Source organism: Glycine soja, chromosome 9, assembly GCF_004193775.1.
Source record: "Glycine soja cultivar W05 chromosome 9, ASM419377v2, whole genome shotgun sequence".
NCBI lineage: Eukaryota > Viridiplantae > Streptophyta > Magnoliopsida > Fabales > Fabaceae > Glycine > Glycine soja.
This window is the reverse complement of record NC_041010.1, coordinates 7,293,613-7,320,291: the sequence shown is the minus strand read 5'-3', so window position 1 is coordinate 7,320,291 and position 26,679 is coordinate 7,293,613. Positions and strand designations below refer to the sequence as shown.

The 26,679-nt window shown below is 34.1% G+C and overlaps 3 protein-coding genes across 3 annotated transcripts; 1 reads left to right on the top strand and 2 right to left on the bottom strand.

Moving 5' to 3' along the window:
- Positions 1-5,725: 5,725 nt before the first annotated feature.
- LOC114425861 (ethylene-responsive transcription factor ERF017-like) lies at positions 5,726-6,854 on the top strand. Its single transcript, XM_028392824.1, has one exon. It carries the CDS (start codon positions 5,906-5,908, stop codon positions 6,548-6,550), a length of 645 nt encoding a protein of 214 aa, XP_028248625.1. The 5' UTR covers positions 5,726-5,905; the 3' UTR covers positions 6,551-6,854.
- Positions 6,855-11,481: 4,627 nt separating this feature from the next.
- Positions 11,482-13,626, bottom strand: LOC114368103 (protein MAIN-LIKE 1-like). The gene is made up of 4 exons (XM_028325464.1): positions 13,240-13,626; positions 12,477-13,136; positions 11,756-12,373; positions 11,482-11,673 (listed from the first exon to the last, which is right to left on the bottom strand). Exons 1-4 carry the CDS (start codon positions 13,624-13,626, stop codon positions 11,482-11,484), a joined length of 1,857 nt encoding a protein of 618 aa, XP_028181265.1.
- Positions 13,627-23,169: 9,543 nt separating this feature from the next.
- On the bottom strand, positions 23,170-23,757 carry LOC114368102. The gene has a single exon (XM_028325463.1). The coding sequence runs from the start codon at positions 23,755-23,757 to the stop codon at positions 23,170-23,172; it is 588 nt and encodes a 195-aa protein (XP_028181264.1).
- Positions 23,758-26,679: the final 2,922 nt, after the last annotated feature.

Sequence of the window (26,679 nt, the reverse complement as noted above, 5' to 3'; positions counted from 1 at the left end):
GAAAATTGCGGCTGGAATATGGGCAAAGCTGGAATCGCTGTACATGACTAGGTCTTTGGCCCATAGATTGTGCCTCAAACAACTTTATTCATTCAAGATGGCGGAATCAAGGACGATTGAGGAACAACTTGCAAAAATCAACAAGAACATTGATGATCTTGAGAATATCGGGGTGAAACTAGAAGATGAAGATAAAGTTGTCTTTATTCTAAATGCTTTACCTAAAACCTTCGAACACTTTAGATATGCTCTTTTGTATGGAAAGGATCAGTTAATTACCTTGGAGGAGGTGGTCACCTCAATTCGAACCAAAGAATTCCAAAAACTCCAAGATTCGAAGATCACAGAGGAGGTGTCATCTGGTCTAGCAGTTATAAAGGGAAAAAGAAAGAAGGGAGAAGGTAAATGGAAGAAGTTAAAGCTTGAAACCAAGAAGCAGGTCTGATGTTTCAAGTGTCAAAAGGTTGGTCATATCAAGAAGCACTGCCCTGAGAAAGGTACCAAGGCCTCTCGGGTTATTGAAACTACAGATGTTGCAGTCTGGCTTTTGAAGGATATGAATCTGTTGGGGTCTTGGTGGCTTCATCTGACAATTCACAGAAGAGTTGGGTTATGGACTCAGGATGCACATACCATATGTGTCTTATAAAGGATTACTTTGAGGATCTTGAACAGAAGGAGTATGGAACAGTACTCCTTGGGAATGACAAGGCTTGCAAGGTGCATGGCATTGGAATTGTCAGACTGAGAATGTTTGACAACAAGTACTGCAAGATGTGAGGTATGTTCCAGAGCTCAAGAGAAACCTTATCTCCATAAGCATGTTCGATCTTATGGGATACATTACAAAGGTTGAGAATGGGATGATGAAGGTGTCCACTGGAGCCTCAGTCATTGCTAAGGGAAGGTGAAGCAATGGGCTGTACATCCTAGAAGGATCCACAGTAATTGGACATGTGTCTGTTGCAAGTTAGATAATGGAAGATTAGTCTAAATTGTGGCACTTGCGGCTAGGCCACATCAGTGAGAAAGGCTTGATAGAACTTGAAAAATAACACTTGTTGATGGGTGATAAACTCCATAAACTGGAGTTGTGTGACCAGTGTGTCTTGGGGAAATCTCACAGGGTGAAATTTGGGACAGGTAAGCACACCTTAACCAGACCCTTTGAGTATGCTCATGCAGATCTATGGGCAGCATCGAGGATCCAAACACATGGGGGTGGATCCTATTTCTTGAGCATTATCGATGACTATTCAAGAAGAGTATGGGTCTACATCCTAAGGAACAAAACTGAAACATTTCAAAAGTTCAAGGAATGGCATACTCAAATTGAAAATCATCAAGGAACCAAGTTGAAGGTCTTAAGGACAGACAATGGGCTTGAATTTGTTTCAGATCAATACAATACTTTCTGCACACATCATGGAATCAAGAGGCACAAAACAGTTGTTGGTACTCCTCAACAAAATGACCTTGCAGAAAGGATGAATAGAACCATCTTGGAAAGAGTGAGATGCATGCTTCTTGGAGCAGGTTTACCTAAGGTTTTTTGGGGAAAAGCTGCAAACACAGATGTGTATTTGATCAACAAAAGTACCCCATCTGCCCTTGAATATAAAACACCAATGGAGGTTTGGAGTGGAAATTCAGTAGATTACTCTAACCTAAGGGTGTTTGGAGCCTTGGCATTTGCACATGTCAAGAAGGGCAAGTTGGAAGCTCGAGCTGTAAAATGTCTATTCCTCGGGTATGCTGAAGGAGTCAAGGGGTACAGGTTGTGGAGGTTGGACCCAAAACCTTCCAAGCTCATCTTCAGTAGAGATATGACATTTGATAAGACAAGGATGGATATGTATTATGAAAACTTAGAATGTGGGAAGGAGAAAACTCACATTGAGGTGGAGCCTTTTACTGATAAGGTGTAGGAAAATTCTCAGATAAATCCAATTACTGACTTAGATAATACACTAGAGGAAACTGGACACTCAATTTCAAATTTAAGGGGTCAGAAAATGCCATTAATGATTATCAGCTTATTCGTGATAGGGAAAGGAGAGTTCCTAAACCAAATAGAAAGCTTGCTTAAGCTAATCTCATCTGCTATGCTTTAACTGTAGTTGAAGAGATTAAAGGATCAACATAACCAAGGAATTTCAGAGAGGCACATGAAAGTGATGAAAGGAAGCTTTGGCAACATGCCATGGAAGAAGAACTTGAGGCACTCAAGAAGAACAATACCTAGAGGCTTGTGAAACTACCTAAGGGACAAAAGGTAGTTGGTTGTAAGTGGATCTTCAAAAATAATGGTGAAATTCCCGGGGTTTAGAAGGCAAGGTTCAAGGCAAGGCTGGTGGCTAAAGGATTTACTCAGGTTAAAGGTGTAGATTACAATGTGATATTTGCACATATGGTAAAACATTGCTCTGTCAGAATCTTGATGTCAATTGTCAACCAGTTCAATTTACACCTGGAACAATTGGATGTCAAGACAACCCTCTTGCATGGAGACTTGGAGGAAACCATTTACATGAGGCAACCAGAAGGCTTTGCCTTGGATGATAGGGTATGCCTCCTAAAAAAATCCTTATATGGCCTGAAACAAAGCCCGAGGTAGTGGTATAAGAAATTTGATGATTTCTTATTAAAGATGGAGTTCAAGAGATGCAACGATGATAGTTGCGTTTATGTTTTGCACCAAAAGGATTGTCTATATCTTCTTTTGTATGTAGATGATATTTTGGTGGCTAGCTGCAACAAATGTTTGATCAATGATCTAAAGTCGAAGCTGAACTCAAAATTCGAGATGAAAGATCTTGGGGAAGCTAGACAGATCCTTGGTGTTGATATTAAAAGAGATCAGTTGAAAAGAACTCTGCTTTTATCCCAACAAGCCTGTATGTAGAAGGTAGTGGAGAGGTCTATGATGCATCAGTCCAACCTTGTGGGCACACCTTTGGGGCAACACATGAAGCTCTCGAAGAGCCAAGGTCCAATATCAAATGATGATAAGAAGAAGATGGATGCAGTTCCCTATACTAGTGGGGTTGGAAGCATCATGTATGGAATGGTTTGTAAAAGACCAGACTTGGCTCATGCTATGAGTGTTGTCAGCAGGTTCATGGTGGAACCTGGCCAAGCACACTAGGAGGCTTTAAAGTGGATGTTGAGATATATAAATGGAACTTTGGACTCACGCTTACTTTATCAGAGGAACCCTCAAGGTAGAGCAGTGATCGAAGGGTTTGTGGATACATATTTTGCAGGGTGCTTGAACACAAGGAAATCATTGTCAGGATATGTGTTTACCTTGTTTGGAACTGCAGTCAGCTGGAAATCAAACCTCCAATTAGTTGTAGCTCTATCTACCACTGAAGTTGAGTATAATGCCCTGGCTGAAGGAGTAAAGGAGGGTCTATGGCTGAAAGGGATGCTGCATGAATTGGGAATTGAACAAGAGACTGTTCAGATACATTGTGATAGCCAAAGTGCTATTCATCTGGCTAATCATCAAATGTACCATGCAAGGACCAAGCATATTGATGTAAAGTGTCACTTCATTCGTGAAGTGGTGGAATCAGGAGCAATCAAACTAGTGAAGATTGCATTTGAAGACAATCCAGTTGATATGTTGACTAAATCTCTCCCAAGGGATAAATTTGAGAAGTGCTTAAGCTTGGTAGGATTTGTCTGAGATTAGTGCTGTTAGAAATGTAGAGTCAAGGTGGAGAATGTTGTAACTACTGACTCTATATTTGGTGTAACCGCTTTTAACCTTTCCTCTGTAACCGCTTTAATGGTTGTGGCTTTTATAACTTTGGGGTTACTGTTGTATAAATAACACCCTGTCGTTGCCATGCGGAGGGGTATTGATTCCTTAGAAGAATAACAATATCATTCTCTGTGTATATGTGAATCTATCTTTCTCTTTAGTTTGATCTAGTTTTGTTGTATCCTTGCAATACGAACCAACATTATTTATTGAAAAGAATTATTTGTAAGAAATTATCTTTTCGAGAATTGTTTTAGTTTGAATCTTGAAAAGCAAATTTCTCTATCAATAACATATGTGTTAATTGTGAAAATTATATCTATTTCTCAAAAGGAAAATATTTTTAAGACAGTGAAATTTTTTTCACTAAATGGTTCTATTAACAAATAAATATTTGAAAGTAAGACATAGAATCCATTTTAAATTATGAGTTCTTTTTATTAACCAAACAAGCAAATTCTTAGTTTTTAACTTAATAGAGAATTGTCTAATATTTAATGCAAATCACGATTGGAATTTTGATAAATAGGTCTATTTGAATTATAATAAGGTTATAATTTATAAGATACTAGAATAACTTTTGATAAAAGTATTTTCGATTCAATAATTAATTTATAAGTAATTTCAATAATAATAAGAAATAAGGATAGGAAAAGTCAAGTTTTTAGAAGAAATAGAGATTAAAAAGAGTAAAGGATTTAGGAATCTACAGTAAAATAAATAGACATAAATTTATAAAAGTGAAAAATTGAATACATACAAGATGATCATTTGAACCTTTGTTAGATGTGTTGATGTTTTGAGGAATTAAGTAATTATGTATCAATCCCTCACAAAAAAAAAATAAAATTGGTGGCCAACAATTTTATTTATAGATTTATAATGCTAACAATCGAATTACATGATTTCATACATGTCGAGAGACATTCCTATATACAATGATCTAATATTGGTAACTCTCTTCGTATAACTTCCACACAATGGTATCAACTATATTTTGATTTGTCGAAAAATACTTGCTCACCAATGTTTTTCAATTACACATGCATGAATGAAGTCATCACAATTAATAGTCTCAATCAAAATCACTCCTTTCAATTAAATAGTCCCGTTTCTTAGACTTTTAGCCTTATTCCCTTGGCTCTTAGAGAGATTCTCTTACTCCTCTTGAACCAAATATATCAAAATTTGAATTTTATGCCTTAATCAAATTTTACATAACAAGAAGTAATAATATGATCAAAATAAAACTCTAGCTTTAATTAGAAAAAGAATATAAAAATACCAAAAACAATCCATGATTATCCATCCATATTATGTAGTTTTTTCAACATCCATTACAACAATATTCAAGTATTTTTTTTTTCAGACTTTCACCGTTAATTTGGCTTGTTAAAAATGCAAAAGCAAATGGAAGTTTCCCCCTTACAATCATTTCTAGGTGGGACTTGGGGGAGTGTTATTTACTTGTTTCTATTCCTTCCCCTTTCTCACTTCAATATTTTCAACTTGAACATTCCAAACAAACTATATTATTAAATTAAGTATGCTCCTAATCTAGCCGCAAAACACAGTTCATTAAAGCGAATGCTGCGTCAACAAGCCCACGGAAGGGAAGTGGAAAAAAAAAGTGAGATTATGGCATTCTACCCACCAATCCTCCATCTTTTCCAATTAATAAAACCTTTACCACATTATCATATAATTTATTTTTTGTTCTTTTCATTACATAATAATACACACAAATTCACGTGGATTAAAAAACGAACGTGGTGGTCCAACTTTGTTTCCTCCACCTCAACGCGTAGGAGCAAAGAGTATATCATCATTGCACTCGTCATCGTCCACGTGTACATTACAACCGCATGCATTTTTACACGCCTTTGAAGTCTTACATCGCAGTGAGTCAAACATCACTCGCTCTTCATCACATATATAAAGAGCCGCAACATAAACTCTATTCAGAAAACGCAGCCAAAACAGCAACAAACGACAGAGATTCTTCCTCAACACAATCGAAAAAAAAAAAGTTTCCGATTCTAAAACCAGAACAACAAAAAAGTAAAACACACACGTCATTTTAAAACATTTCATTTTTTTGTTTATTTATTTAAAGAGCGAGTGTTGTAACAAATGGTGAAGCCGAAGAGCGTGGAGAAACCCGCAGAGGAACAACAACAACGAAGTGTTTCATCGTACAGAGGAGTACGGAAGAGGAAGTGGGGGAAGTACGTGTCGGAAATTAGGTTACCCAACAGCCGTCAAAGGATTTGGTTGGGTTCCTATGACAGCGCCGAGAAGGCGGCACGCGCGTTCGACGCTGCCATGTTCTGCTTACGTGGCAGCGGCGCCAAATTTAATTTCCCGAGTGACCCACCCAACATCGCCGGCGGGGGGAACATGACCTCCTCCCAGATTCAGATCGCGGCGGCGCGTTTCGCCAATTCGGAGCCCCGAAATGAGCGTTCGGATCAACCCGTGGAGTCTTTAACTTCGGATGAGGAAACGGCATCGTTTCCGGTCATTTCGGATACGGATACATCATCTCCTCCTCTCTCAGACGTGACGTTCCAAAACGACGCCGAATTAGTGACTGGGTCGTTCCCTGATATGTTTTCGGATTTCGGGTCGGGCGATTTTGTGCCCGATTTCTCCGATTTTCCGAGCTTCGACGATTTCAGCCGGGACTTCTTCTTGCATGAACTTCCGGGTTTCAATTTCGGAGAAGAGAACTTGGATGGATTGATAATTCAGGACTCGTTCTTGTGGAATTTCTAAGCGGGTCAGGGTTCGGATAATTTTATTATATCCGAGCCCGATATCAGAATCCGGATCGGATCCGGGTTTGGGTTGGGTCAAATTTTGCGTGCCAAGCCCTCCATGTGTTAGTAGTTAGTGATGATTATAGTTTTTTTTTTTTAACGTACCAAGTAGTCAAATGTTTCGATTTTTTGGGATGCGAATCATAATTCATTTATTTGTCATGACTTATGTGATTAATTGTAAAGTCGTCTGCTGAATGATAGTGTAATTTTTTTGGCCATTCGTTCAATTATAAAAGGATAAGATATTTTCGTCTGGAGATATTGATTAGTGGTGGCTTGGTTTGGCCCATTATATTAATTTATGTCTATCTACTACGATTGAGACGGGACATGTGATGATCAAAGATACGGAAAGAAACTCAATTGGAAAGAACTTTATCACATTTGCTTATCTTCTCATTCTTAAAAAAAGTGACAATTAGATGCATGTTAGTGATGTTACAATGGCTATTTAAAAAAAAAACAATAATTTCTTAATCTTAAGTGAAAGTGTGAGTGTGACCAATATGTTATTCCACTCTGACATAAATATATATTTTATTCTACACTTTAATGCTTTTTTTTATTTTTGTTTTTTAAAAAAATTATTTTAATCTTTACAAAATATATTTGTTTTGTTTCATTAAAAAATACTTTAAACAATTAAAAAATACTGTTTAAAATGCTTTAAAAAAAAATAAAAAGACAAAATTAAAAAAAATCACTATATTACATGACGAAAAAAATATTTAAATCTTTTATTTTACGCACATTATTGATTTGTAAAGAGAGATAAACCCGTTTCAGTCACTTGAGAGAGTTTACTTAGGACTGATACTTGGTTGCTTCATCCAATTGTTTACATGCTCGATATCCCTTCTCAAATCTAGCGCTCCTTATCTGCAAAGGTCAGTGATTTTTTTATGCAATCAGATTTGGTTGATTCCTCCCGAATTGGAAACTCATTTTCCTCATCTGGTAGTAGAGATTAAAAGCAATATTGCACCTTTGTTGCCCTCATCCGATTTGATTGTTTGGAAACATTATGAATCTAGTTTGCTTTCTTTATAAGATGCATTCTTGATTTTAATCCTGCGAGTCATTTGATTCCTTGGTGTAAATTAATTTGGAACCAATAAGGTTTTAAAAAATGATCCACGGTTATTGGGACCGTAATATCAAGGTTTTTTTAACTATCCATGATCACAAGATGACTACAATTAGGATCACATCAATCACATTTCTCTTGATTTGTTGGGATATCAACAAACACGATAAAACCACAATGCGACTAATATTTAAAACCTTAGGAACAAGCAAATTCCTCCATCAAGATCTCTTCTGCTTCGGAGACTTGCATACCAGACTTTCGGTGGATGAAAATTTGTGCAGCAAAGGTTGTACATTTGTCTTCGTCTATTGTTTGTGTGGTCTATTAAAAAAAATATTTGTTATTGATTTTTATAAAGTAAAAAATATCACATAAAATGACAAAAATGTCTGTATTGGTGAAAAAGTTTAACATAATTTTTTCTTTTAAAATAAAAAATTATCTTTAAATTCATTTTAGGTCTCTTTCACCATTAGACGGCCCTAGATGCAAAGTCATCCCATCATTTGTTCCTTTATTGTCCTTTAGCAAATAGACTACGGAGCTTGGCAACAAACTTTTCTTTCCCTCTGACATTTCTAGCTTCCACTCCCTGTTGGAATGTTGCTACATTAGTTGGAGTAAGCAGCTTAAAGATCTTGTGTTAGCAGCAATTTTGAGTGTCATATCTACCAATTGGTACTGCATGCAAGAATAAAGCTAGACTTGACAATAAACCCATCAGTTAATTTTGCCATAAACATTTTCTCAGCTGCAACTTCTCTTACTGTCAATTTTTCACGGGGTTGCATGACCTGCTCAGTCAAAGAGTTTCAAATTTTTAAATTCTTACACCTAGGAGGTGGTTCGGTATCCTCCTCTATGATCTTGGATTAAATGTAATATTTATGGGATTGCATAAGGTTCTTGGTTTTTTTTTATATTTGTAGATATTGAACACGATACCAGAAGATTTACACTAGTCACAAAATTTTCTTAATAGATCGCTAGCTAGTGGAATTTTCTACAACTTTAGAGGAGTAGTTATTGGTTGTTTTGCGGTTAATATGTGGATTTCCACTTCTCTTCGTTCTGAGTTCACTGGTGCTATAACAGACATAGAACTAGCTGGCAAAAAGGTAGACTGTAGTTAGAATGTGACTCTATCTCAGTTGTTTAAGCCTTGGTCACTCCGATTAACTGTTTTCTATCAATAAACAAATGCAATTTCACATCTCTCATGTATACATCGATCGAAGGCAACACTTGTATAGATACGATTGCCTTCCTTGCTCTTTGTGTATGGAATTTTTTTTGTTGGTGGAGTCTTTGCATGCCTCTATTAACCTGATATTTTTAGGAATAGGAATAACCTTCCTAACTATTGATTTTAAATAAATATTAATGGCAATTTTTTATATTCAATTATCTGTTATTTCCATTGCTTATTATTGGGATACTCTGAATCTATTCAGATTATTATAATTATAAATTACTATCATGACATTGATCAACTGAAATAATATTGTTTTAAATTAATCAATAATTTTGAATTTGAATCTTAATTATGTAATTACCTAAAGTTTTGAAGGGATAATTTTGATGCTCATAATTATCTTCCTCATCTTGAGTAGGATCTTGTGGAGAATTTGTGTTACTTTACATAAAAAATTATAATGATAACTTTATTTAAATTTAATTTTTATAAGTTATACAATAATAAACAAATGAGAACTTTTTTTAATGTTGAATAAATGAAAATCTTAATATTTTATTTTGTTAGATGACCTTTTTCATTGTTCCTTTAGACTATTACTTTAATTAGTTTTAATATTTCTTATATTTTTTTATTTTTAAATTAATGCAGTTATCCTTGACATAATACACTTCATAATTTATTTTCTTATATTCGTTTTATATATTAACTTTTTTTATTAATTTAGTCAAATTATTAAATTAAAAATATTATGATTCATAATAATCCTTTAGACTATTAACTTTACATAAATAATATATTTTTTAAAAGAAAATAAATCAACTTGAGGTGACACAAACTCTTGAAAGAGTTTGATGCACAATTTTGTTAAGGAATTAGAGCGGTTTTAGAAAAATTATTTTAGATGACAAGAATTTAACATTTACATAAAAAATTTAGATATGCAAAGATTTAGTGAAAAGTTATGAAAAAATAAAATGAAAACCATTGGAGTTATGATTATGATAATGATTACGTTGGATTTTACGTAAACTTATGATAATCTTCCAGTTGTGCCAATTGGAACAAAATTGTATCTAGTAAATATGAATCTAAATGACATTGGTGTGTAAGATTATTTTTCAGTAATGGAAAATAACAATATAATGTGACATTTTTTGTCACATAAATTCTTTATTTGTAAAAATAAGTAAATTAATATTTTATTTGATTTGCTAATATTTAAGATAATGGTTTCTTTTAAAGCGTTGTGTTTGCAATTAATTGTGAGATCATATTTTAGCTATGATAGCATTTTATTTGATTTTGGGGGCTTGAAACTATTTTAACTAATAATTTAGTAATGGTTTTTGCAATTATATTTGACTTTAGTTAAAATAATTGAAAGAAACCATATTGTTTAGCTTTAGAAAAATACTATGAATTTAGATAAATAAGTAAATTAAAAGTTATGAGTGTGAAAATTTGAAATGGAATTTGTAAGCTTGGGCGTGGGCGTGAGTGAGTGTACATGTAACGTAGGATAGTGGCTGGAAACTTCTAAAATCAAATGTATGTCTGTGTCAGGCTACAACAAAGGGCACAAAGCTTTGCTCTCATTTTTCTGTGTCATCATTCATCTGTACATTGCAATGTATATATGTAAAATTGAGTAGAATGAAAACTTTTTTTTTTCAAACTCTTCTGGCATACGTACACACAAAGGGAGAGAGGACAACATTCCTTTGTTTTTAACCCGAATGTTTATTTTTTGAAACGTCAATTGTGCATTATTCCTTGGGAGTGTTGCTAGGTGCACCTAACATTATTGTTGATGCACCCAGCATTTTTGAAAAATGATAAAATTGTCTTTACTTAGTTTTTCACCTACGGATCAACTTGATCTGTAAATTGATCCGTAAGTCTCTTCCGGATCAACTTGATCCGTAAGAGGAAAAATAATTATAATATACTTTTAAATACAACATATTTATTTATAATATAATTAAATCTATTTTTTATTTTATTAATTATAATATATTTATAAATATTGATTTATTATAAATAATTACTTTTTTAATATATTTTTTTAGAATAAATTTGTTTAGAAAATGATATTAAAATACTTATTCAGTCCCATTATAATTATTGTTTAAGGTTATTTTATACATATTAATAAAAATCAATAAATACATAAAAGATAATATTATAAAGAATTAATCATATCATTATTAATATTATAAAGAATATAAAAAAATAATTAGTATTATATAAAAAATTAAAATACTAACTACTTTATAATACATTTTTTTACATGATCATTAATATAAGTGGGAAAATTGTAATTATAAGAGAATTTAAAAATATTAGTACGTTATATAAGATTTTAGATAACGAATGATGTCCATTTTTTGGTTAATTATTTTTTTTACACTCTTTTCAACTTCTTTATTTCAATTATATTTAAAGTTATATTTTAAATTATTTTTTATTAGTTGGTAAACTAAGTTAACTAGACCATTTTAATAACGCGCGTGTATATAGACACAAATGGAATACACAATCAATGAAAATAAATAAAACTAACATTAGTAATGAAAATAAATAAAACCAACAATACTCATGAAATGAGTTCATGTACAATATCTGTATATACAAGGAATATCAATCTGAGGCACACTAGATGGTCCTGTGTCACACTCCTGGTCAATCTGAGGCATTCTTCGATCACCTCATGTGTCGATGAGCCAGGCGTGACCACCCCTAGACTCAGATGGCGCTCCAACCTCTCAGCAATGTCATCACAAACTTCCTGTTACATACAAAACAAACTAATTACACAAATTATTATGCAAATATTGAGGTAAATGACATAAATTATTAGTATTACTTACCACTGCATGTCTGGGCTCCTCCATAGATGTCGACGAAGCTCCTGGCTCCGGCACGTGAGGGATATCCGTCTGCGGGGCCTGAGGGACGACTCGGGGCTGCGGGGCGTGACCATAAGGTAGAGGATCTACTGCGTGGCCTGGTGTCATGAAAGGATGGGAGATGCGGAAGAACCAATCGATGTAGTCACTGGAACACGCCCCTGACACAACGCACACCTCACCTGCAGGTACGATATGATCCTCATAGTGCATCCACCTGTCGTGTATATCATCATACGAGACCCATGAATCGACAAGAGGAGCAGGAATGGTCTGCGTGTAACCAAACTGCCGCACGACCCTCTCCGGTCGATAATAAACAGCAACAGGCCCCCAGCGCAAGAGACCGGAGTAGCATGATCTAACGTGGAAGTCTCGGACCTCCCGATGCTCCCCATACGGGATCCAACAGACATCCGGAATCCGGAGTCGGTCCAGGCGCTCCCCGTACGACGGCGTGCGAATGCTCTTCACGGTCTTCTTTGTCGCAATCCACCTGCACGCACGCGGAGAAGCCTCGTCGTAGTCCTGATCAGCGGTGGACTCCGCAACCGAGGGAAAGTGCTCGTAAATCCAGCACTACAGATGTAACATTCAAATTATAAACATTAATAATGAAAGTGTAACAAAATTTAAAGTTGAACATTGTTTAACCTGAATGAATGAAAAACATATTTGTTACCTGCAGCAGTGTGATGTAACCGCCAAGCTGTCGACTGTGGCTCATGGATGCATCGTTCAGCTGGTCGTACATATGAACCAAAGCAGCCACTCCCCAAGCGTACCTCTCTGTCATACTGAGGTCACGAAGGGCCTCCAAGTAGACAACATGGACATTGGTTGCACTCTTGTTAGCAAACAGAGTGCAACCCAGTAGGTGAAGAAGATATGCACGAGCCGCAGCTGTCCAATGACCTGTCTGGCATCGGCGTTGATATATATCACGTACCCATTGCAGGCGTACGTACGGTCCGCGACACTGGACTGTCTCAGCCCTAGCAGACTCTGGAGACACCATCAACAAGTCCACCAGCATCTGAACCGCATCATCCACGTGCAAGGGCTCAAATGCGTGAAAGTCGCCTATAACGGGAAGATGGAGAAGAGAGGAAACGTCGTCCAATGTGATGGTGAGCTCACCCACCGGGAGATGGAAACTAGACGTCTCCCGATGCCACCGCTCCACAAACGCGGACAAAAGTCCCCGATCGCCGGTGTCTACCGAACACGCGATCAGAGGACTTAGTCCTGTACCAGCAATAAGTCCCTCAATGGCAGGGACAGGCCTGCCTAAACCGTGGACCTTCCTCCCATGAGAGGATAACTTCAATTCAGGACGCTCCTGAATTGAAGTATAAAAGGAACGCAAAATTCGTTAAAATTATCATTTAAAGGAAAACTAATAGTATAATTTACAAGTAACTAAAAGTAAATAGTATAAATACCTCTCCCGTCCATACACTGCAAGCAACGTGATTCGCATACGTTGTCAGCACAGATAGGTCGCTCGGACCACCCGAAAATCCCTGAGACTGATCCTCAGCCGCCTCTGCACCTGCGTCCGCAGGAATGTCCTCCACAGCAGCTGGTGCCTCCATCGGGTCATCCTGAACATCTGGGTCAGGGATGACTGGCTCATCGACGTGATCCGCAGTCACATCGACTCGTTGCTTCCGTGCGGATGCAGTAGGTCGTCGACGCTGTGGAGCATCATCGGAATCATCATGATCTCCTCTGCCCACACCTCTGCGAGTGACCTGACCTAAGGCACGACCTAATCCTCTGGTCCTAACCATGATCTGCAAATGAGTACCACAAAATCCATCACTCATTTCATTTTCTCAAATTTCAAGCATTTGGTTAACTCAATGGTCAACAGCATAAACATATTTGTGTTTGTGGTCAACAGTATCTCAAATTTGTGTGGATAAACAAACTAAGCATAAACAATGGTCAGCAGCATCTCAAATGCTTAGTGGTATTGACCTTGATTCAGCAAGGTGTTGTGTTTGTGGTCAACAACATCTCAAATTTGTGTGGAAAATCAAACTAGGCATAAACAATGGTCAACAGTATCTCAAATGCTTAGTGGTATTGACCTTGATTCAGCAAGGTGTTGTGTTTGTGGTCAACAACATCTCAAATTTGTGTGGAAAATCAAACTAAGCATAAACAATGGTCAACAACATCTCAAATGCTTAGTGGTATTGACCTTGATTCAGCAAGGTGTTGTTTTGTGGTCAACAACATCTCAAATGTGTGTGGATAAACAAACTAAGCATAAACAATGGTCAACAACATCTCAAATGCTTAGTGGGAAACTTGCTGAGCTTTATGAATCTGAGAAACAATGATTCATGAAGGAATGATGTGTGTGGATAAACGAAATAGAATCAAACCAGGATTGATGTGTTTGGTATGTGTGGATAAACGAAAATTAGGAATTAATGCTAAGATAGTGTTTGATGTGTGTGGATAAACGAAATAGAATCAAAATATACCATTTCTCAACACAATATTGTGTTTTGTTCTATTTTTATGATTGACCAAAGCTAGAATAGAACCCATTAGAGGATTGAGTGAAGGAATAAAATAGCTAACTTGAACAAGTGCAGAAGAAGACTTAAATTCTTACTAAAATGTACAAATTTGGATGACTCTAATAGAAGTAACCCACTACTTTAAACTAATTCAATTGTCATAACATGTTCACTTCATTATGATATCAATGTCAATTCCCTCCCTTGTTGGCTATCACAACTAGGACAATTCCTTGTTATACTGCTTGTGACAATTCCATCTAAGAACAATATATATTAATATATAGAACAATATTGATGTTCAGTCTGAAATAGAAATAAGAACAGCTAGTAAAAGTTGCAATCATTATAGGATTTGGATTAATTGTTCTCCTAACCCTCATAAAACTTTCTCTCTAAATGTTTTCTATATACACTAATTGATTGTCCTTATAGCTTTCTATCTAGAAATAATCCACATTGACCAATATGTTTTTGTTGACCAGTTCTATAAAAAGCTAATAATGCTAGTCCTAAATATGTTGTGAACATTGAAATTGAAGTTAGTAGTGTGACCACCTGAAAATGATTCATGAAGGAATGATGTGTGTGGATAAACGAAATAGAATCAAACTAGGATTGATGTGTTTATGTGTGTGGATAAACAAAAATTAGAAATTAATGCTAAGATAGTGTTTGATGTGTGTGGATAAACAAAATAGAATCAAAATATACCATTTCTCAACACAATATTGTGTTTTGTTCTATTTTTATAATTCACCAAAGCTAGAATAGAACCCATTGGTTATGTTCCATTTTGTAATTTCTATTCTAATATGTTTACCAAATGCTACCTAAGAGTGTAACACTTACCAAAAATATATGATTGGATTCCTAGGATTCCTAGGAATCAGCATTTAGGACTGTGGAAGGTGTTGGTGGGGGTGGCATCTTTGTGCCCGTGCTTACTCTAGTTGTGATTTTTATCTTTGTAATAATGAGACTAGTTTTACTAGCAATATTTGGTTTGGAATATTTGGATAATTTCATACAAGCACTACCTATCTCTTGGAATTTTTTAAATGAAGTAATTCATGCTAATCATTCAACGCCAATGGGTATTGATGATGTATTTTTTTTTGTAGGGTGGATCACATCAGTCCGAAAGTAGCATCACATGTGGATCCACTAGGATTTTTATAACACGTTGTAATTATAGTACCTCTGGTACTCTTTTATTAATATATATATATATATATATATATATATATATATATATATATATATATATATATATATATATATATATATATATATATATATATATATATATCCTATTTTGCTGATAAAAAAAAATGCTAATCGATATATACTATTTGGATAATTCCCTAACTAAAAGAGGATATATCTATATATATATAGAAAAATTTATCTAAATAGACCCATAAATGTAACCACTGATGTGTGCTTTATTCTATTCATCATATAAGGGGGAGCATCCTAACTAATATGTATGTCTACCAAAAAGGGATATTAGGTGCTAACTGGGACAAGATTTTTTTCTAATGTGTCCAAGAAACAACCAAAAAAAGCTAATTAAAGGGGGAGCATTGTCACTAATTACAATGTTCAAGTTCAACAATATTGAAACAACCAAAAACAAAATAAGGCAAGCAAACCTAATAAAAGGGGGAGCATTGATTTGGTATTTTTTCAATTAAAATGAAACTGTTACTTTTACGGATCAAGTGATCCGTAAACTATTTTTTAGTATTTACGGATCACCTGATCCGTAAGACTCTTACGGATCAAGTTGATCCGGAAGAGTCTTATGGATCAGGTGATCCATAAATACTAAAAAACAGTTTACGGATTACTTGATCCGTAAGAGGCTTACGGATCAGGTGATCCGTAAACTGCCCAGCAACTTCCCGATAGTGGTTTCCGCCATCGCCGACAACAATGGTGGAAGAAGAAGAAACGCGAAGAAGAAACGTACCTCGAAGAAGAAGCAGAAACTCGAAGAAGAAGCAGCAACGCAAAGAAGAAGCTTTCCACTTGATCCCGACAACAATGGCGGCAACGAAGATGAGGAAGAAGCAGAAACACGAAGAAGAAGACTTCACTTGGGAAGAAGAGGCAGCGCGAAGAAGAAGATGCAGAATGAAGCAAAAGAATGAAGAACAAGAATGAAGCAGAAGAAGCAGAAACGTCCGAGGAAGGAAGAAGAAGAAGCAGGCACGGGAGAGAGAGAGAGACAAGTTATTTTTTTTTTAAATTTTTAAAGGGCTTTTAAGTTTTTTCCCATAAATTGCTGGGTGCACTAGCAAAACTGCTGGGTGCATCTAGCAGCACTCATTCCTTGGCCACACATGCCTGTAAAAGCCCAAAAATTAATTGAGTTAATCCATCATCATATCCTGCACATAATTAAAAAGAAACAAATAGCTTTTGATTAATTCTTATTTGAAAAAAGATAACAAACATATTATTAAATCCAAAAGAAAACTTTACTTCTAAAAAGTTTATTCACCTTTCTTTCATTACTTAAAACCCAAGCCAAAACATTCGAATCATTTAGGCATCAAATGACAAAGTTACGTGATTGGAGCTTGGCTAAAAAAGACATTATTGAAAACAAAAGCCGAAATATATTTTTTTGGGTGAAAAAGGCCCATATATATACACGAGTTATTTTTATTAGTAAAAAAAATTAATTTCACTATTTTTAACATAACGAATACATTTAATGTATTATTTGATAATTTGATTTAAATTTATCACATGAGATAACTTTATACTGTTCTTCTTATGTAAGTTCTCACATTTTCTTTATATATATGTTGTGTCTTGCGATATGCTTTCAGTTAAATGACATTCTCTCTAGAAAGTTTATAATTCCAAACTCTCTTTCTTACAACATTGTCCCATTATCCGTTTCTTCATATTTCATTTCATGGCTCTCAATAACCCTTGATGTCAACGCATTGACAAAATATGTTTAGAATCTTGTGCTTGGAAAATTAAGGGGATAATCACTACAACATGGACAATTTCTCTACAAGAAAACCCTCAAGATTTCAAGACTTGTGAAGCTATACTAATAGATCCAAGGGTAATTTTTCAATATATGGGCCATATTCAAGGAACTTTTACATAACAGTTCATTTCGCTTGAAAGAGGGATGTGCATGCTATATTAAAAATTTCACCGTATTAGGGGAGTGTTTTTTTTTTGGAAGAGGATATTTTTGAAAAACAAATTAAAAAGGGGTGTTTCTAAGCAAAGAGGAGACTAGATATAGCAACTGCCCTGCACTAAAATCACCGAATCCAATTTGGTTCTTTTAATTTGTTGGGCCCAATAAGCAGTGCACCGAATGATTCCAGATAGAATAATAAGTCTTGATTAGTATATTTGAGATTATATTACCAATATGTTCTCCATTTACCAATATGTTCCAGGGAAATTGACTTTGCCAAGGAGAGCATCACCAATATTTTCTGCTCTCAACACTTACTTCAAAGTTCAAAGTCGTAGAGTTAAGGCTCATCTTCGGGTTTGTGTTTTTTTTCCTTTACCATGAAGGAGGTTTGAACATTACCTGATTATGAAGAAATACATGCATCAATTTAGAACACAATTATTGATCATAGGAAAAGAAAAGAAAAAAAAAACTAGCCAACTAGCTAGCATTTGGTCAATAATATTAAAAATAAAAGGTTACCTAGCTAGCATTTTTTTTCTATTATAAAAATCAGGACTTGCAGGGCATCACAATAAAATCAATGATCCCAATAAGATTGGCACCAAAGAAATTATTGATCATCTGCAGCAGACCTGATTTTTATTAATTATTAAAAAGAGAAAAACCAAATCCAAGTACAAAACAAAAAAAAAAAGCGTGTGTACCCATAGTTAGTAAAACCTATAAGGCTATAACTAGGAAGATTAAATTTTTCCCTAAAAAAATATCTTTAATACAATACAAGAAGGTAAAGAATCTCGCCAAATGAAACCAACTTCCTGAATGCCAAGATTAACCAATCTATAAAATATTAAAATATCATAGTAAGCGATTTGTGTATCATATTTTCTATTCGTTTACCTTTACAGAGTTGCCCAAATCAATTTCAGATACGTTTCCATAATTGGTTAGAGGTGACCCCATTTTGGTTGGGCAATGTTTCCAACAAATTAAAGGAAGAAAAAAAAAACGTTTACTTCATTGAAAAAAATAAACGTTTATTTCATAGAAGCGTATAAATAATGTTGGGCGTATAGATCAACGAAAAATGATTATTCAAGATTAGTGTTGGACCTCATGTGTGCTTCTAGGATAATGAATTGATCCACGTATTAACACCCTCCTTTTCCCATCATGAGTGACTTTAACGGCAAAATTGATGCCATGGTGAGTATAATGAGAAATACAAAGGAAGAAAATAGATCTTTAGACAACATGCATGACAATGAGCAAAGAGAACGTTCAGGGAGAAGAAGATAATAGTGTTAGGATTGAAAGTTTTCTAAAAGAATCATTTGGGTTCAAAGTGTTTCAAATTTGCATATAATATAATTAAAATTAACAATAGTAAAAAAATATTTCATTGCCAAGGACTAAATTGCACTAAGTAAAAATTTCACTACTAAAATAGTAAATGAGATTACATCATGACTTCATTAAAAATAAACTTAAGCTAAAAAATAGTGGTACTTATTAAAGCAAACTTTCAATAGGTAGCGCTGTTATAAGAAAACCTCTGTTAAAACTTTTCTAAATGATTCATGTTACCACCTAAAAAATGTTATAAGAACTTTTCATATATATGAATCACGTTTTTCCCCAAATTTGCTACATTGTGACTATGTCATGTTTATCTGTATGCCAGTAAACTTATCCTCTACACGTCATCCATATTAGTGGGGAGTTTGTGGTTCTAGATCATACTCCGTGAGAGAGGATTAATCAAGAATAACCATCATATTATCATATATTAGCTAATTTGAGTTAAACTGTTGTTAATCTATCGATAACGTTAATATTATTGCTAAGCAATTTTTTATAGTCGCTTTCAAGGAAATTTAGGACTCAAAGCATTCACCAACTTATGCAATATGCACTTCTTAGTTGACTTCTTGGTTTATCATTAATATTATACGTCCTCTAATTTTAAAGTTTAGCAAAATTATTTAGTTTGAGTCATATTGACATTAAATTATATGTATAGTGTGAAGAATTGATTCCATAAAACAAAGACTTATATGTTAATTCTTTTTCCTAAGATATCAATATTCAGCTATTTCTTTTTTATTACATAAGCGTGTCTTCTAAAAACGCTTAGATTTTCAGCAACAGAGAATCAAAACGAAACAAGTTGATTGCCTTCCAAACAGTCTCACTACCATCTCAATAGTAGCTAGCATGAGTTGCCATGCACCGAAAAATTTCCTCGAATTTATCTTCAACTATGTCCCAAGCTAACAGTACTATTACAACTTAGACGCACATATTCTCTTGTAAAAATATTCTTACACGTGTCAATTAATTAATTTTAAATTATAATTTTATATTTGCTTTATGATTCAATTTTTAATTTTAACTAAAAATGTCACTAGGTCGGCACAAAATGTATATTACCCATTGACGCGTGTAGAGAAGCAAGGCAAAGGACAATCGTTATGATCCCTATTTCGTACACTCTTTAAGGTAGTTTTTTTATATGCAGGAATTAATGATATATTAGGAAATTTGTAATAATTTAACATTATATTCAACTATCTAAACTAGACTCTTGTACACTTTTCTAGGTATTATTATTTGGATTGTAAAAATTAAATAATGAAACATATTTTTAATTTAGTTCATGAAAGATTTAGAAGAAAAAAAATATTACTTGTTTTTCAATTTAATTTTTTTCTCTCTCATTTTTCCTCTGGTCAAGCAAAGGAAGGGTTGTGTTATATATCCTAAGAATACAAATACGTTTGGATGTGTAGAAATTCAAACTAATTAATTAACATCGAGATGAGTTTTTTTGTTTTTTTGAAAGGCACATCGAGTTGAGTTGGATTCCATGCTTTTGGGTAAACAATTCTTATTGAGCAAACCAAATAATTGAATTGTTTCAGATTGGTTCATTGGATCACATATTAAGTGATATGAGTGTATACCATCAATCGATATTAATACTAAAAAAACGAGAACTATAAATATACCTATACTTCGAATGCTAATACGTTTCTCATATTTATAGTATTTTTTTGCCATATAATTGGGTTGATTGAGTTGGGTTTGGGCGTTTAGAAGTTCAAACTAATTAAATAACATCAAATGAGGTTGTGTTCTATGTTTTTGAATTTTGAGTAGACAATCATAACTAAACTAACCCAATTGATATTAAGTTAAAGAATGGTTTATATATATATATATATATATATATATATATATATATATATATATATATATTATTTAGCGTATAAATTTGTTAATATATATTTACGGTATAATTTGTTAACTTAGTCAAACTAAAAACTAAAAAATAAGTGTGTACATCAATAATTGTTTTTGAGGTGTACATCTACTTACTTTTTTTACTTAAAATATGTTAATAAATTATAGTTAAAGATTATCTTTATATATATATATATATATATATATATATATATATATATATATATATATATATATATATATATATATTTATTGGGATGAGGTGGGACCATGGTTATATACCGGAACCCGATTCTATTTTTTTTAATAAGATGAGATCTTTATATAATAATTTTATTGTGATATGATAAGACAACTAACTTCTTATAACGAATAAAAGAAATAAGTGTGCAAAGACACACTTGGTTACAGCTAGTTTTTCTGTGTCTTTTTCTTGAAATAAAAGAAGAAAAAAGAAATATGAGACACATTATTTGGGAGATATAATTGCAGTTTTGTTGAGTAGCGTCAAATAGTTGTGGAGTTGGACTCGACCACGTCACTTTCATAGTAAAACAAAGGCAGTACTATCTTCAATTCAGTGGGCTCTATGAATATGATGCAGTATGTTATTTAGTCAATATTTGTTATTCTATTTTTTTTAAATATTTCAATCATTCTATTATTTTAAATAAAACTATTTTTAAATAGTCATAATGAATGCGTTTAAGTAAGGATTATTTACTTTAATAATGGAGACGTTTAGGAACATATTTTATTTATCATGATCCAATCACTATTAAGTTTGACTACCTCACTCAAATAAGGTGGGTTTAATATACACAACATAAAACCCTGGTTTTAGAGCTTAATATAATATGAAGTTATAAATTATTAAATATAATAAGTTTTTAATTAGATGAATGAGATTGAAAAGTCGAAATTGGAAATAAAATATTATCCTTGTTCTATCTTAGCTCTAGCTATCTCGTGTTCTTTCTCCAGTATATTGATAAACCTCTCCTTCCTCCTCCTACACTTGCAGTTTGATGTGGAATATTGAAAATATATTATGATTATCGTAAAATAATAAAATATCAAAATCACAAAAATTGTGTGTTATAAATATCCATTAATCGTAATTTAATAAAATAAATGACAAAATAAAATATCAATATATTGTTGGTCTAAATAGAATTAAGTTCTGTATTTTTATTAACTTTGATAAATTACACTACTAGAAAATGTACATTTAACATCGTCAGGTTAACATCGATTTTCAATAAAACAAATGTTAACATAAATACGGTGGTATAATTGTAAATAATGTGTATTCGTTAACATCGATTTTATGAAAAATTGATATTAATGAATTGACGTTAACATCTTAACGTCAGTTCATTAACATCGGTTTTTTAGAAAACCGATGTTAACATAAACATGGTGGCATAATTGTAAATAATGTGTATTCATTAACATCGATTTTCAGAAAATCGATGTTAATGTTAACATCGATTTTTTTTTATTGAAAGCCGATGTTAACGCGAGTCCTATTTTTCTTGCTTTCTCTTCTTCTCCATCTAAGCTTCTTCTTCGCGACTCTACCTCTCTCTACAACCTTATCGCCACCGTGACACCTCGCCACTGTACCTAGGTATTTTTCTGCAACCTTATTTTTCGTGACTCTGTCTTCTTTGCATCTTTTTGTATTGAATATCATGGTTGGGTTTGGCTCACCTTGCATGGTTGAGTTTTTGCCAAGTGCCATGGTGGCAAAGTGGCATGGCATGGCCTCGACTACGGTGGCCGCATGGCTGAGTTTTGATGCTAAGGGAAAAGTTCTTCTAATTGTCAATGTTGCTTCTCAAAATCCTTAATATGTGTTGTGTTTGTTACTTTTTTTTGTCCCCGATTGTGCCTTCTAATTAATTTAAAGCCTTGATATTTTCATCTTTTCTATTCTTTTCAGTAACTACTCTCACCGCTAATGTTATAAATGTTGAGAATATTTACAATATATGTTTGGGATTGAGACAACAGCTTGACCAACTCCAATTATACGGAGCTGAATCAGTTGTATGACAAGTATAAAGACCAAGGTTTGTTTGTATTACTGTGTATTGTTGGTTGTATTCAATAGTAACCATCATAACCTTACTGTTTATCTTTGTTTCTTTATGTTGTCTTATAAGTATATTATTGGTTTTGTAAACTTAATTAGGCCTGGAGATTCTGGCATTTCCATGTAACCAATTTGGTAAGCAAGAACCAGAAAGCAATTATAAAATTGTGGATTTTGTCTGCTCTCGCTTGAAATCTGAATTCCCCATCTTTCATAAGGTAGGTTGCTATTCTGCTAAATTTTGTTAAGAACTGTGACAATACATGCACTTGTATTACATATCTTTTTTGTGATTTTTGTGCTATATTGAAGTGAATGGGGACAACTTTGCTCCTTTGTACAAATTCTTGAAGTCGAGGAAATGGGGAATTTTTGGTGATGAGGTGGAAGCCACATAGAATTTCATAAACCCTAAGATGTTGACTTGGCAAAAAATTCTCACTAAGGTGTTGAGGGGCAATGAACCCAATGCAACATCCTTGGTGACATTAGAATTGGAGACCAAACGATCAGCCATAACAATGAGTGTCAAGTTGAGTCCCTTAATCTCCTCAGCTAATATGTCTCCATTAGGGATAGGAGCTTCCCCAATCAACTGCCCTTTATAGTTGAGTTGGGCAAAGCTATTGTAGTAATTGAATCCAAGCTTATTAGGGTTGTTGACTGAAACATCCACTTCTAATGTCAAGTTCACATTTACACTCATGCTAAATATGTCCATGGCCAAGCTCATGTTCTGAAGCCTTACTGAATCCACATTGGTAATGGGGTGCCTTGGTTTGAACACCGTCAATGCTAAGATCACCCCTAACAATACAAGTGCAATCGCTACACATAATGCTACCACTAGGCACATAATGCTTCCTTTGCAGCCAAATCCCTTTTTCATTGTGCCTGGTGAGGATCTACATCATTATGCAAATAAAAAATATTAAATACGTAGTAAGTGCATATCAGATGAGATATGCATGTATATATGTAAACCAACAACCTTGGAAACAAGTAATATCAATTTGTATCCGTTAATTAAATATTTTGGTAAAGAAAATTCCGTACAAATATATATCATGGTTAAAAGAAAACGTGTATATGTACCCAAACTTTCATGTTAGGTTATATATATTATTTGCATGGATTTTTGGCCATTTGGTGGATTAGTAGCTCTCAAGATCAATGTTTTCTTTGTTTTGCTTGCAATTGCGTGAAATCGTAGCCAATCAGGGGAAGATGGGCAATCTATTTCAAACATATACAACTCCATTTTAAGAATCATTTACTATTTGGAGTCCTCCTTTTGCCCAGCTCCACGTTCCATTAAGACTGAAACGTATGTACCCTTTCAAGTATATATATATATATATGATGTAAGTATGTAACTATCAGAGCAATGAATCTAACTGTGGTTGGGTAGTTGTAGTTTTTGCACGTTTATTTATTTTATTTTTAATGTAGTAAAAGGAAGGTACCCCCGTCTTCAATAAATGATTATCTCAAATTCTGAATAGTTCTCCACATGGGCCTAGAAATTTTTACCATTATTATAGTTTATATTATCTTATATTATAAAGCCAAAACTGTATAATATAACATGATAGTTAACAAGAAGATATAGGTAATACAAACACATTGTGTAATGATTAAATACAATACAATGTGAATTTTGAGGGCCATGCTTCTACATTTATCACAGTCCATTTGCACCTGTATAACTATGTTTTTGTGTTAGGTAAATTTAGGCCTACCAAACCAGTATCTCCAAACCAACTCACATTGTACTAGTTCCATGCACAATCATTGGAGAAACATACATGTCTAAATACCTGAGATCCATTTAGTTTCATTACCCTCTGACTCCCTTGAAGCACTCTGATAGTGAACACATGTTTTTTCAAAAGTCAAGGGTCATTGTTCATTTCATGTAAAGTCTTACTTGATATATCCAAGTTTCTCATATATCTCACTTAGCATTCAAATATTTAATTTGTAGGCACTATTTGTCTTGTTGTTTGCATCATCATCACGACATTCGTTGTTGGACATTATATTGATAATCATCACAGGTACGAAAGTTTTTCATATACTTTTGATGCTAATTTTTGTTACCAATGCTTTTCTACGTTGTTGTTTGTGAATAATGACTTGTGCTTTATATACAAATTTTGTTCATCATGAGTAAACCTTAGATTCTCGTTTGAGATTGAATACAATGATTCTTGTGGACAGTTTGCATTAATCGTTGTATTGAATCTTGAATTGACTGTTTGGACAGTTTGGGAAGAGTCATATTTTTATGGTATATTCATGCATTAAGGTTAATATTATTTTGTTGAATTTGATGAAATTTTGGTACAATGCATTTCTAGTTGTTCTCTGAGTGCATACTTGATTGTCGAGGAATTAATCTCACCGCTTTCATGTCGTGTACTTGGAGATCAATGCGAAATGCTGTCAAAATTTCGTCAAATTTAAAAAAAGAGACTTAACCTTGACATATGAATCTACCATAAAAAAATGTCTTCCTGAATGGGATAGAGCCACACCTTTAATGAAAAAGTAAATTTTTCTTGCATTGAATAACTTTGTGAGTATCACCGAGTTATTATTTAAATGGATCAAAGTTGGATGAATGAAATTCGCATGAGCCCTGCGTATGAAGAAGGCGTGGAACAATTCTTACAATTTGCTTCTGAAAAAAGTTGACTGGATGAGGACGGAAATTTTTTTGTTCTTGTATAAATTGTTTGAACGGGAAACGACAAATACTCGACGACATATGGGAGCATCTGTTGTGTGATGGGATTAATAAGAATTATACAACGTGGATATGACATAATGAATTGATAGACATGCAGAGTGGGTCCTAATCATAACTGTTTGATGTAGAAATGGGAGATCGGTTAGAGGATATGATTCATGATCTTGAACAAGAATCTTTTTAGAAAGCACATGCCCCTATGTATGATACATTGTAAATTGATTCAAAGAAGTCTTTGTATCCGAGGTGCAACAATTCCTTGACGTTGTTGTCAATGGTGTTAAGTCTGGTTAATGTGAAGGCCAGATATGGGTGAAGTGACAAAAGTTTTAGTTCATTGCTTCAAGTAGTGCACGATATGCTTCCAGACGAAAACACGTTGTCAAAAAGTTACTATCAGGCCAAGAAGATATTGTGTTCGATGGGTACGGAGTATCAGAAGATTCATGCTTGCCCTAATGATTGCATACTGTACAGACATGAGTTTGAAGAATTGCATAAATGCCCTAGGTGTGGGGTATCACGGTACAAAGTGAAGGATGATGACGAGTGTAGTAGTGACGAAAACTCAAAGAAGGGCCTCCAGTGAAGGTGTTGTGGTATCTTCTGATCATTCCAAGATTTAAGTATCTATTTGCCAATGGAGATTGTGCAAAAGACCTTACATGGCATGCAAATGGGAGAAACTACGATGAAACGCTCCGTCATCTGGCTGATTCCTCTCAGTGGAAGAAGATTAATCGTTTGTATCCAGATTTCGGCAAAGAGGCAAGAAATTTTTGGCTTCTACTTTCCACTAATGGAATGAATCCATATGGCAATTTAAGCACTCAACACAGTTCATGGTCAGTTTTGCTAGTAATTTACAACTTTCCTCCTTGGTTGTGCATGAAGCGAAAATACATGATGTTGTCTATAATGATATCGGGCCCAAGACAGCCACAAAATGACATCGATATTTATCTCAGTCTGTTGATTGAAGACTTGACAAAGTTGTGGGATGAAGGGGTTTCAGTGTTTGATGGGTTTCAAAATGAGACTTTTGATTTACGTGCA

Coding starts and splice junctions, on each gene's coding strand:
- LOC114425861 (XM_028392824.1), top strand. CDS start 5,906: ATGGTGAAGCCGAAGAGCGTGGAGAAACCCGCAGAGGAACAACAACAA.
- LOC114368103 (XM_028325464.1), bottom strand. CDS start 13,626: ATGAGTGATGGATTTTGTGGTACTCATTTGCAGATCATGGTTAGGACC. Junction 13,137..13,239: donor GCAGTGTATGGACGGGAGAG/GTATTTATACTA, acceptor ACTTCAATTCAG/GAGCGTCCTGAATTGAAGTT. Junction 12,374..12,476: donor GTTACATCACACTGCTGCAG/GTAACAAATATG, acceptor TTACATCTGTAG/TGCTGGATTTACGAGCACTT.
- LOC114368102 (XM_028325463.1), bottom strand. CDS start 23,757: ATGAAAAAGGGATTTGGCTGCAAAGGAAGCATTATGTGCCTAGTGGTA.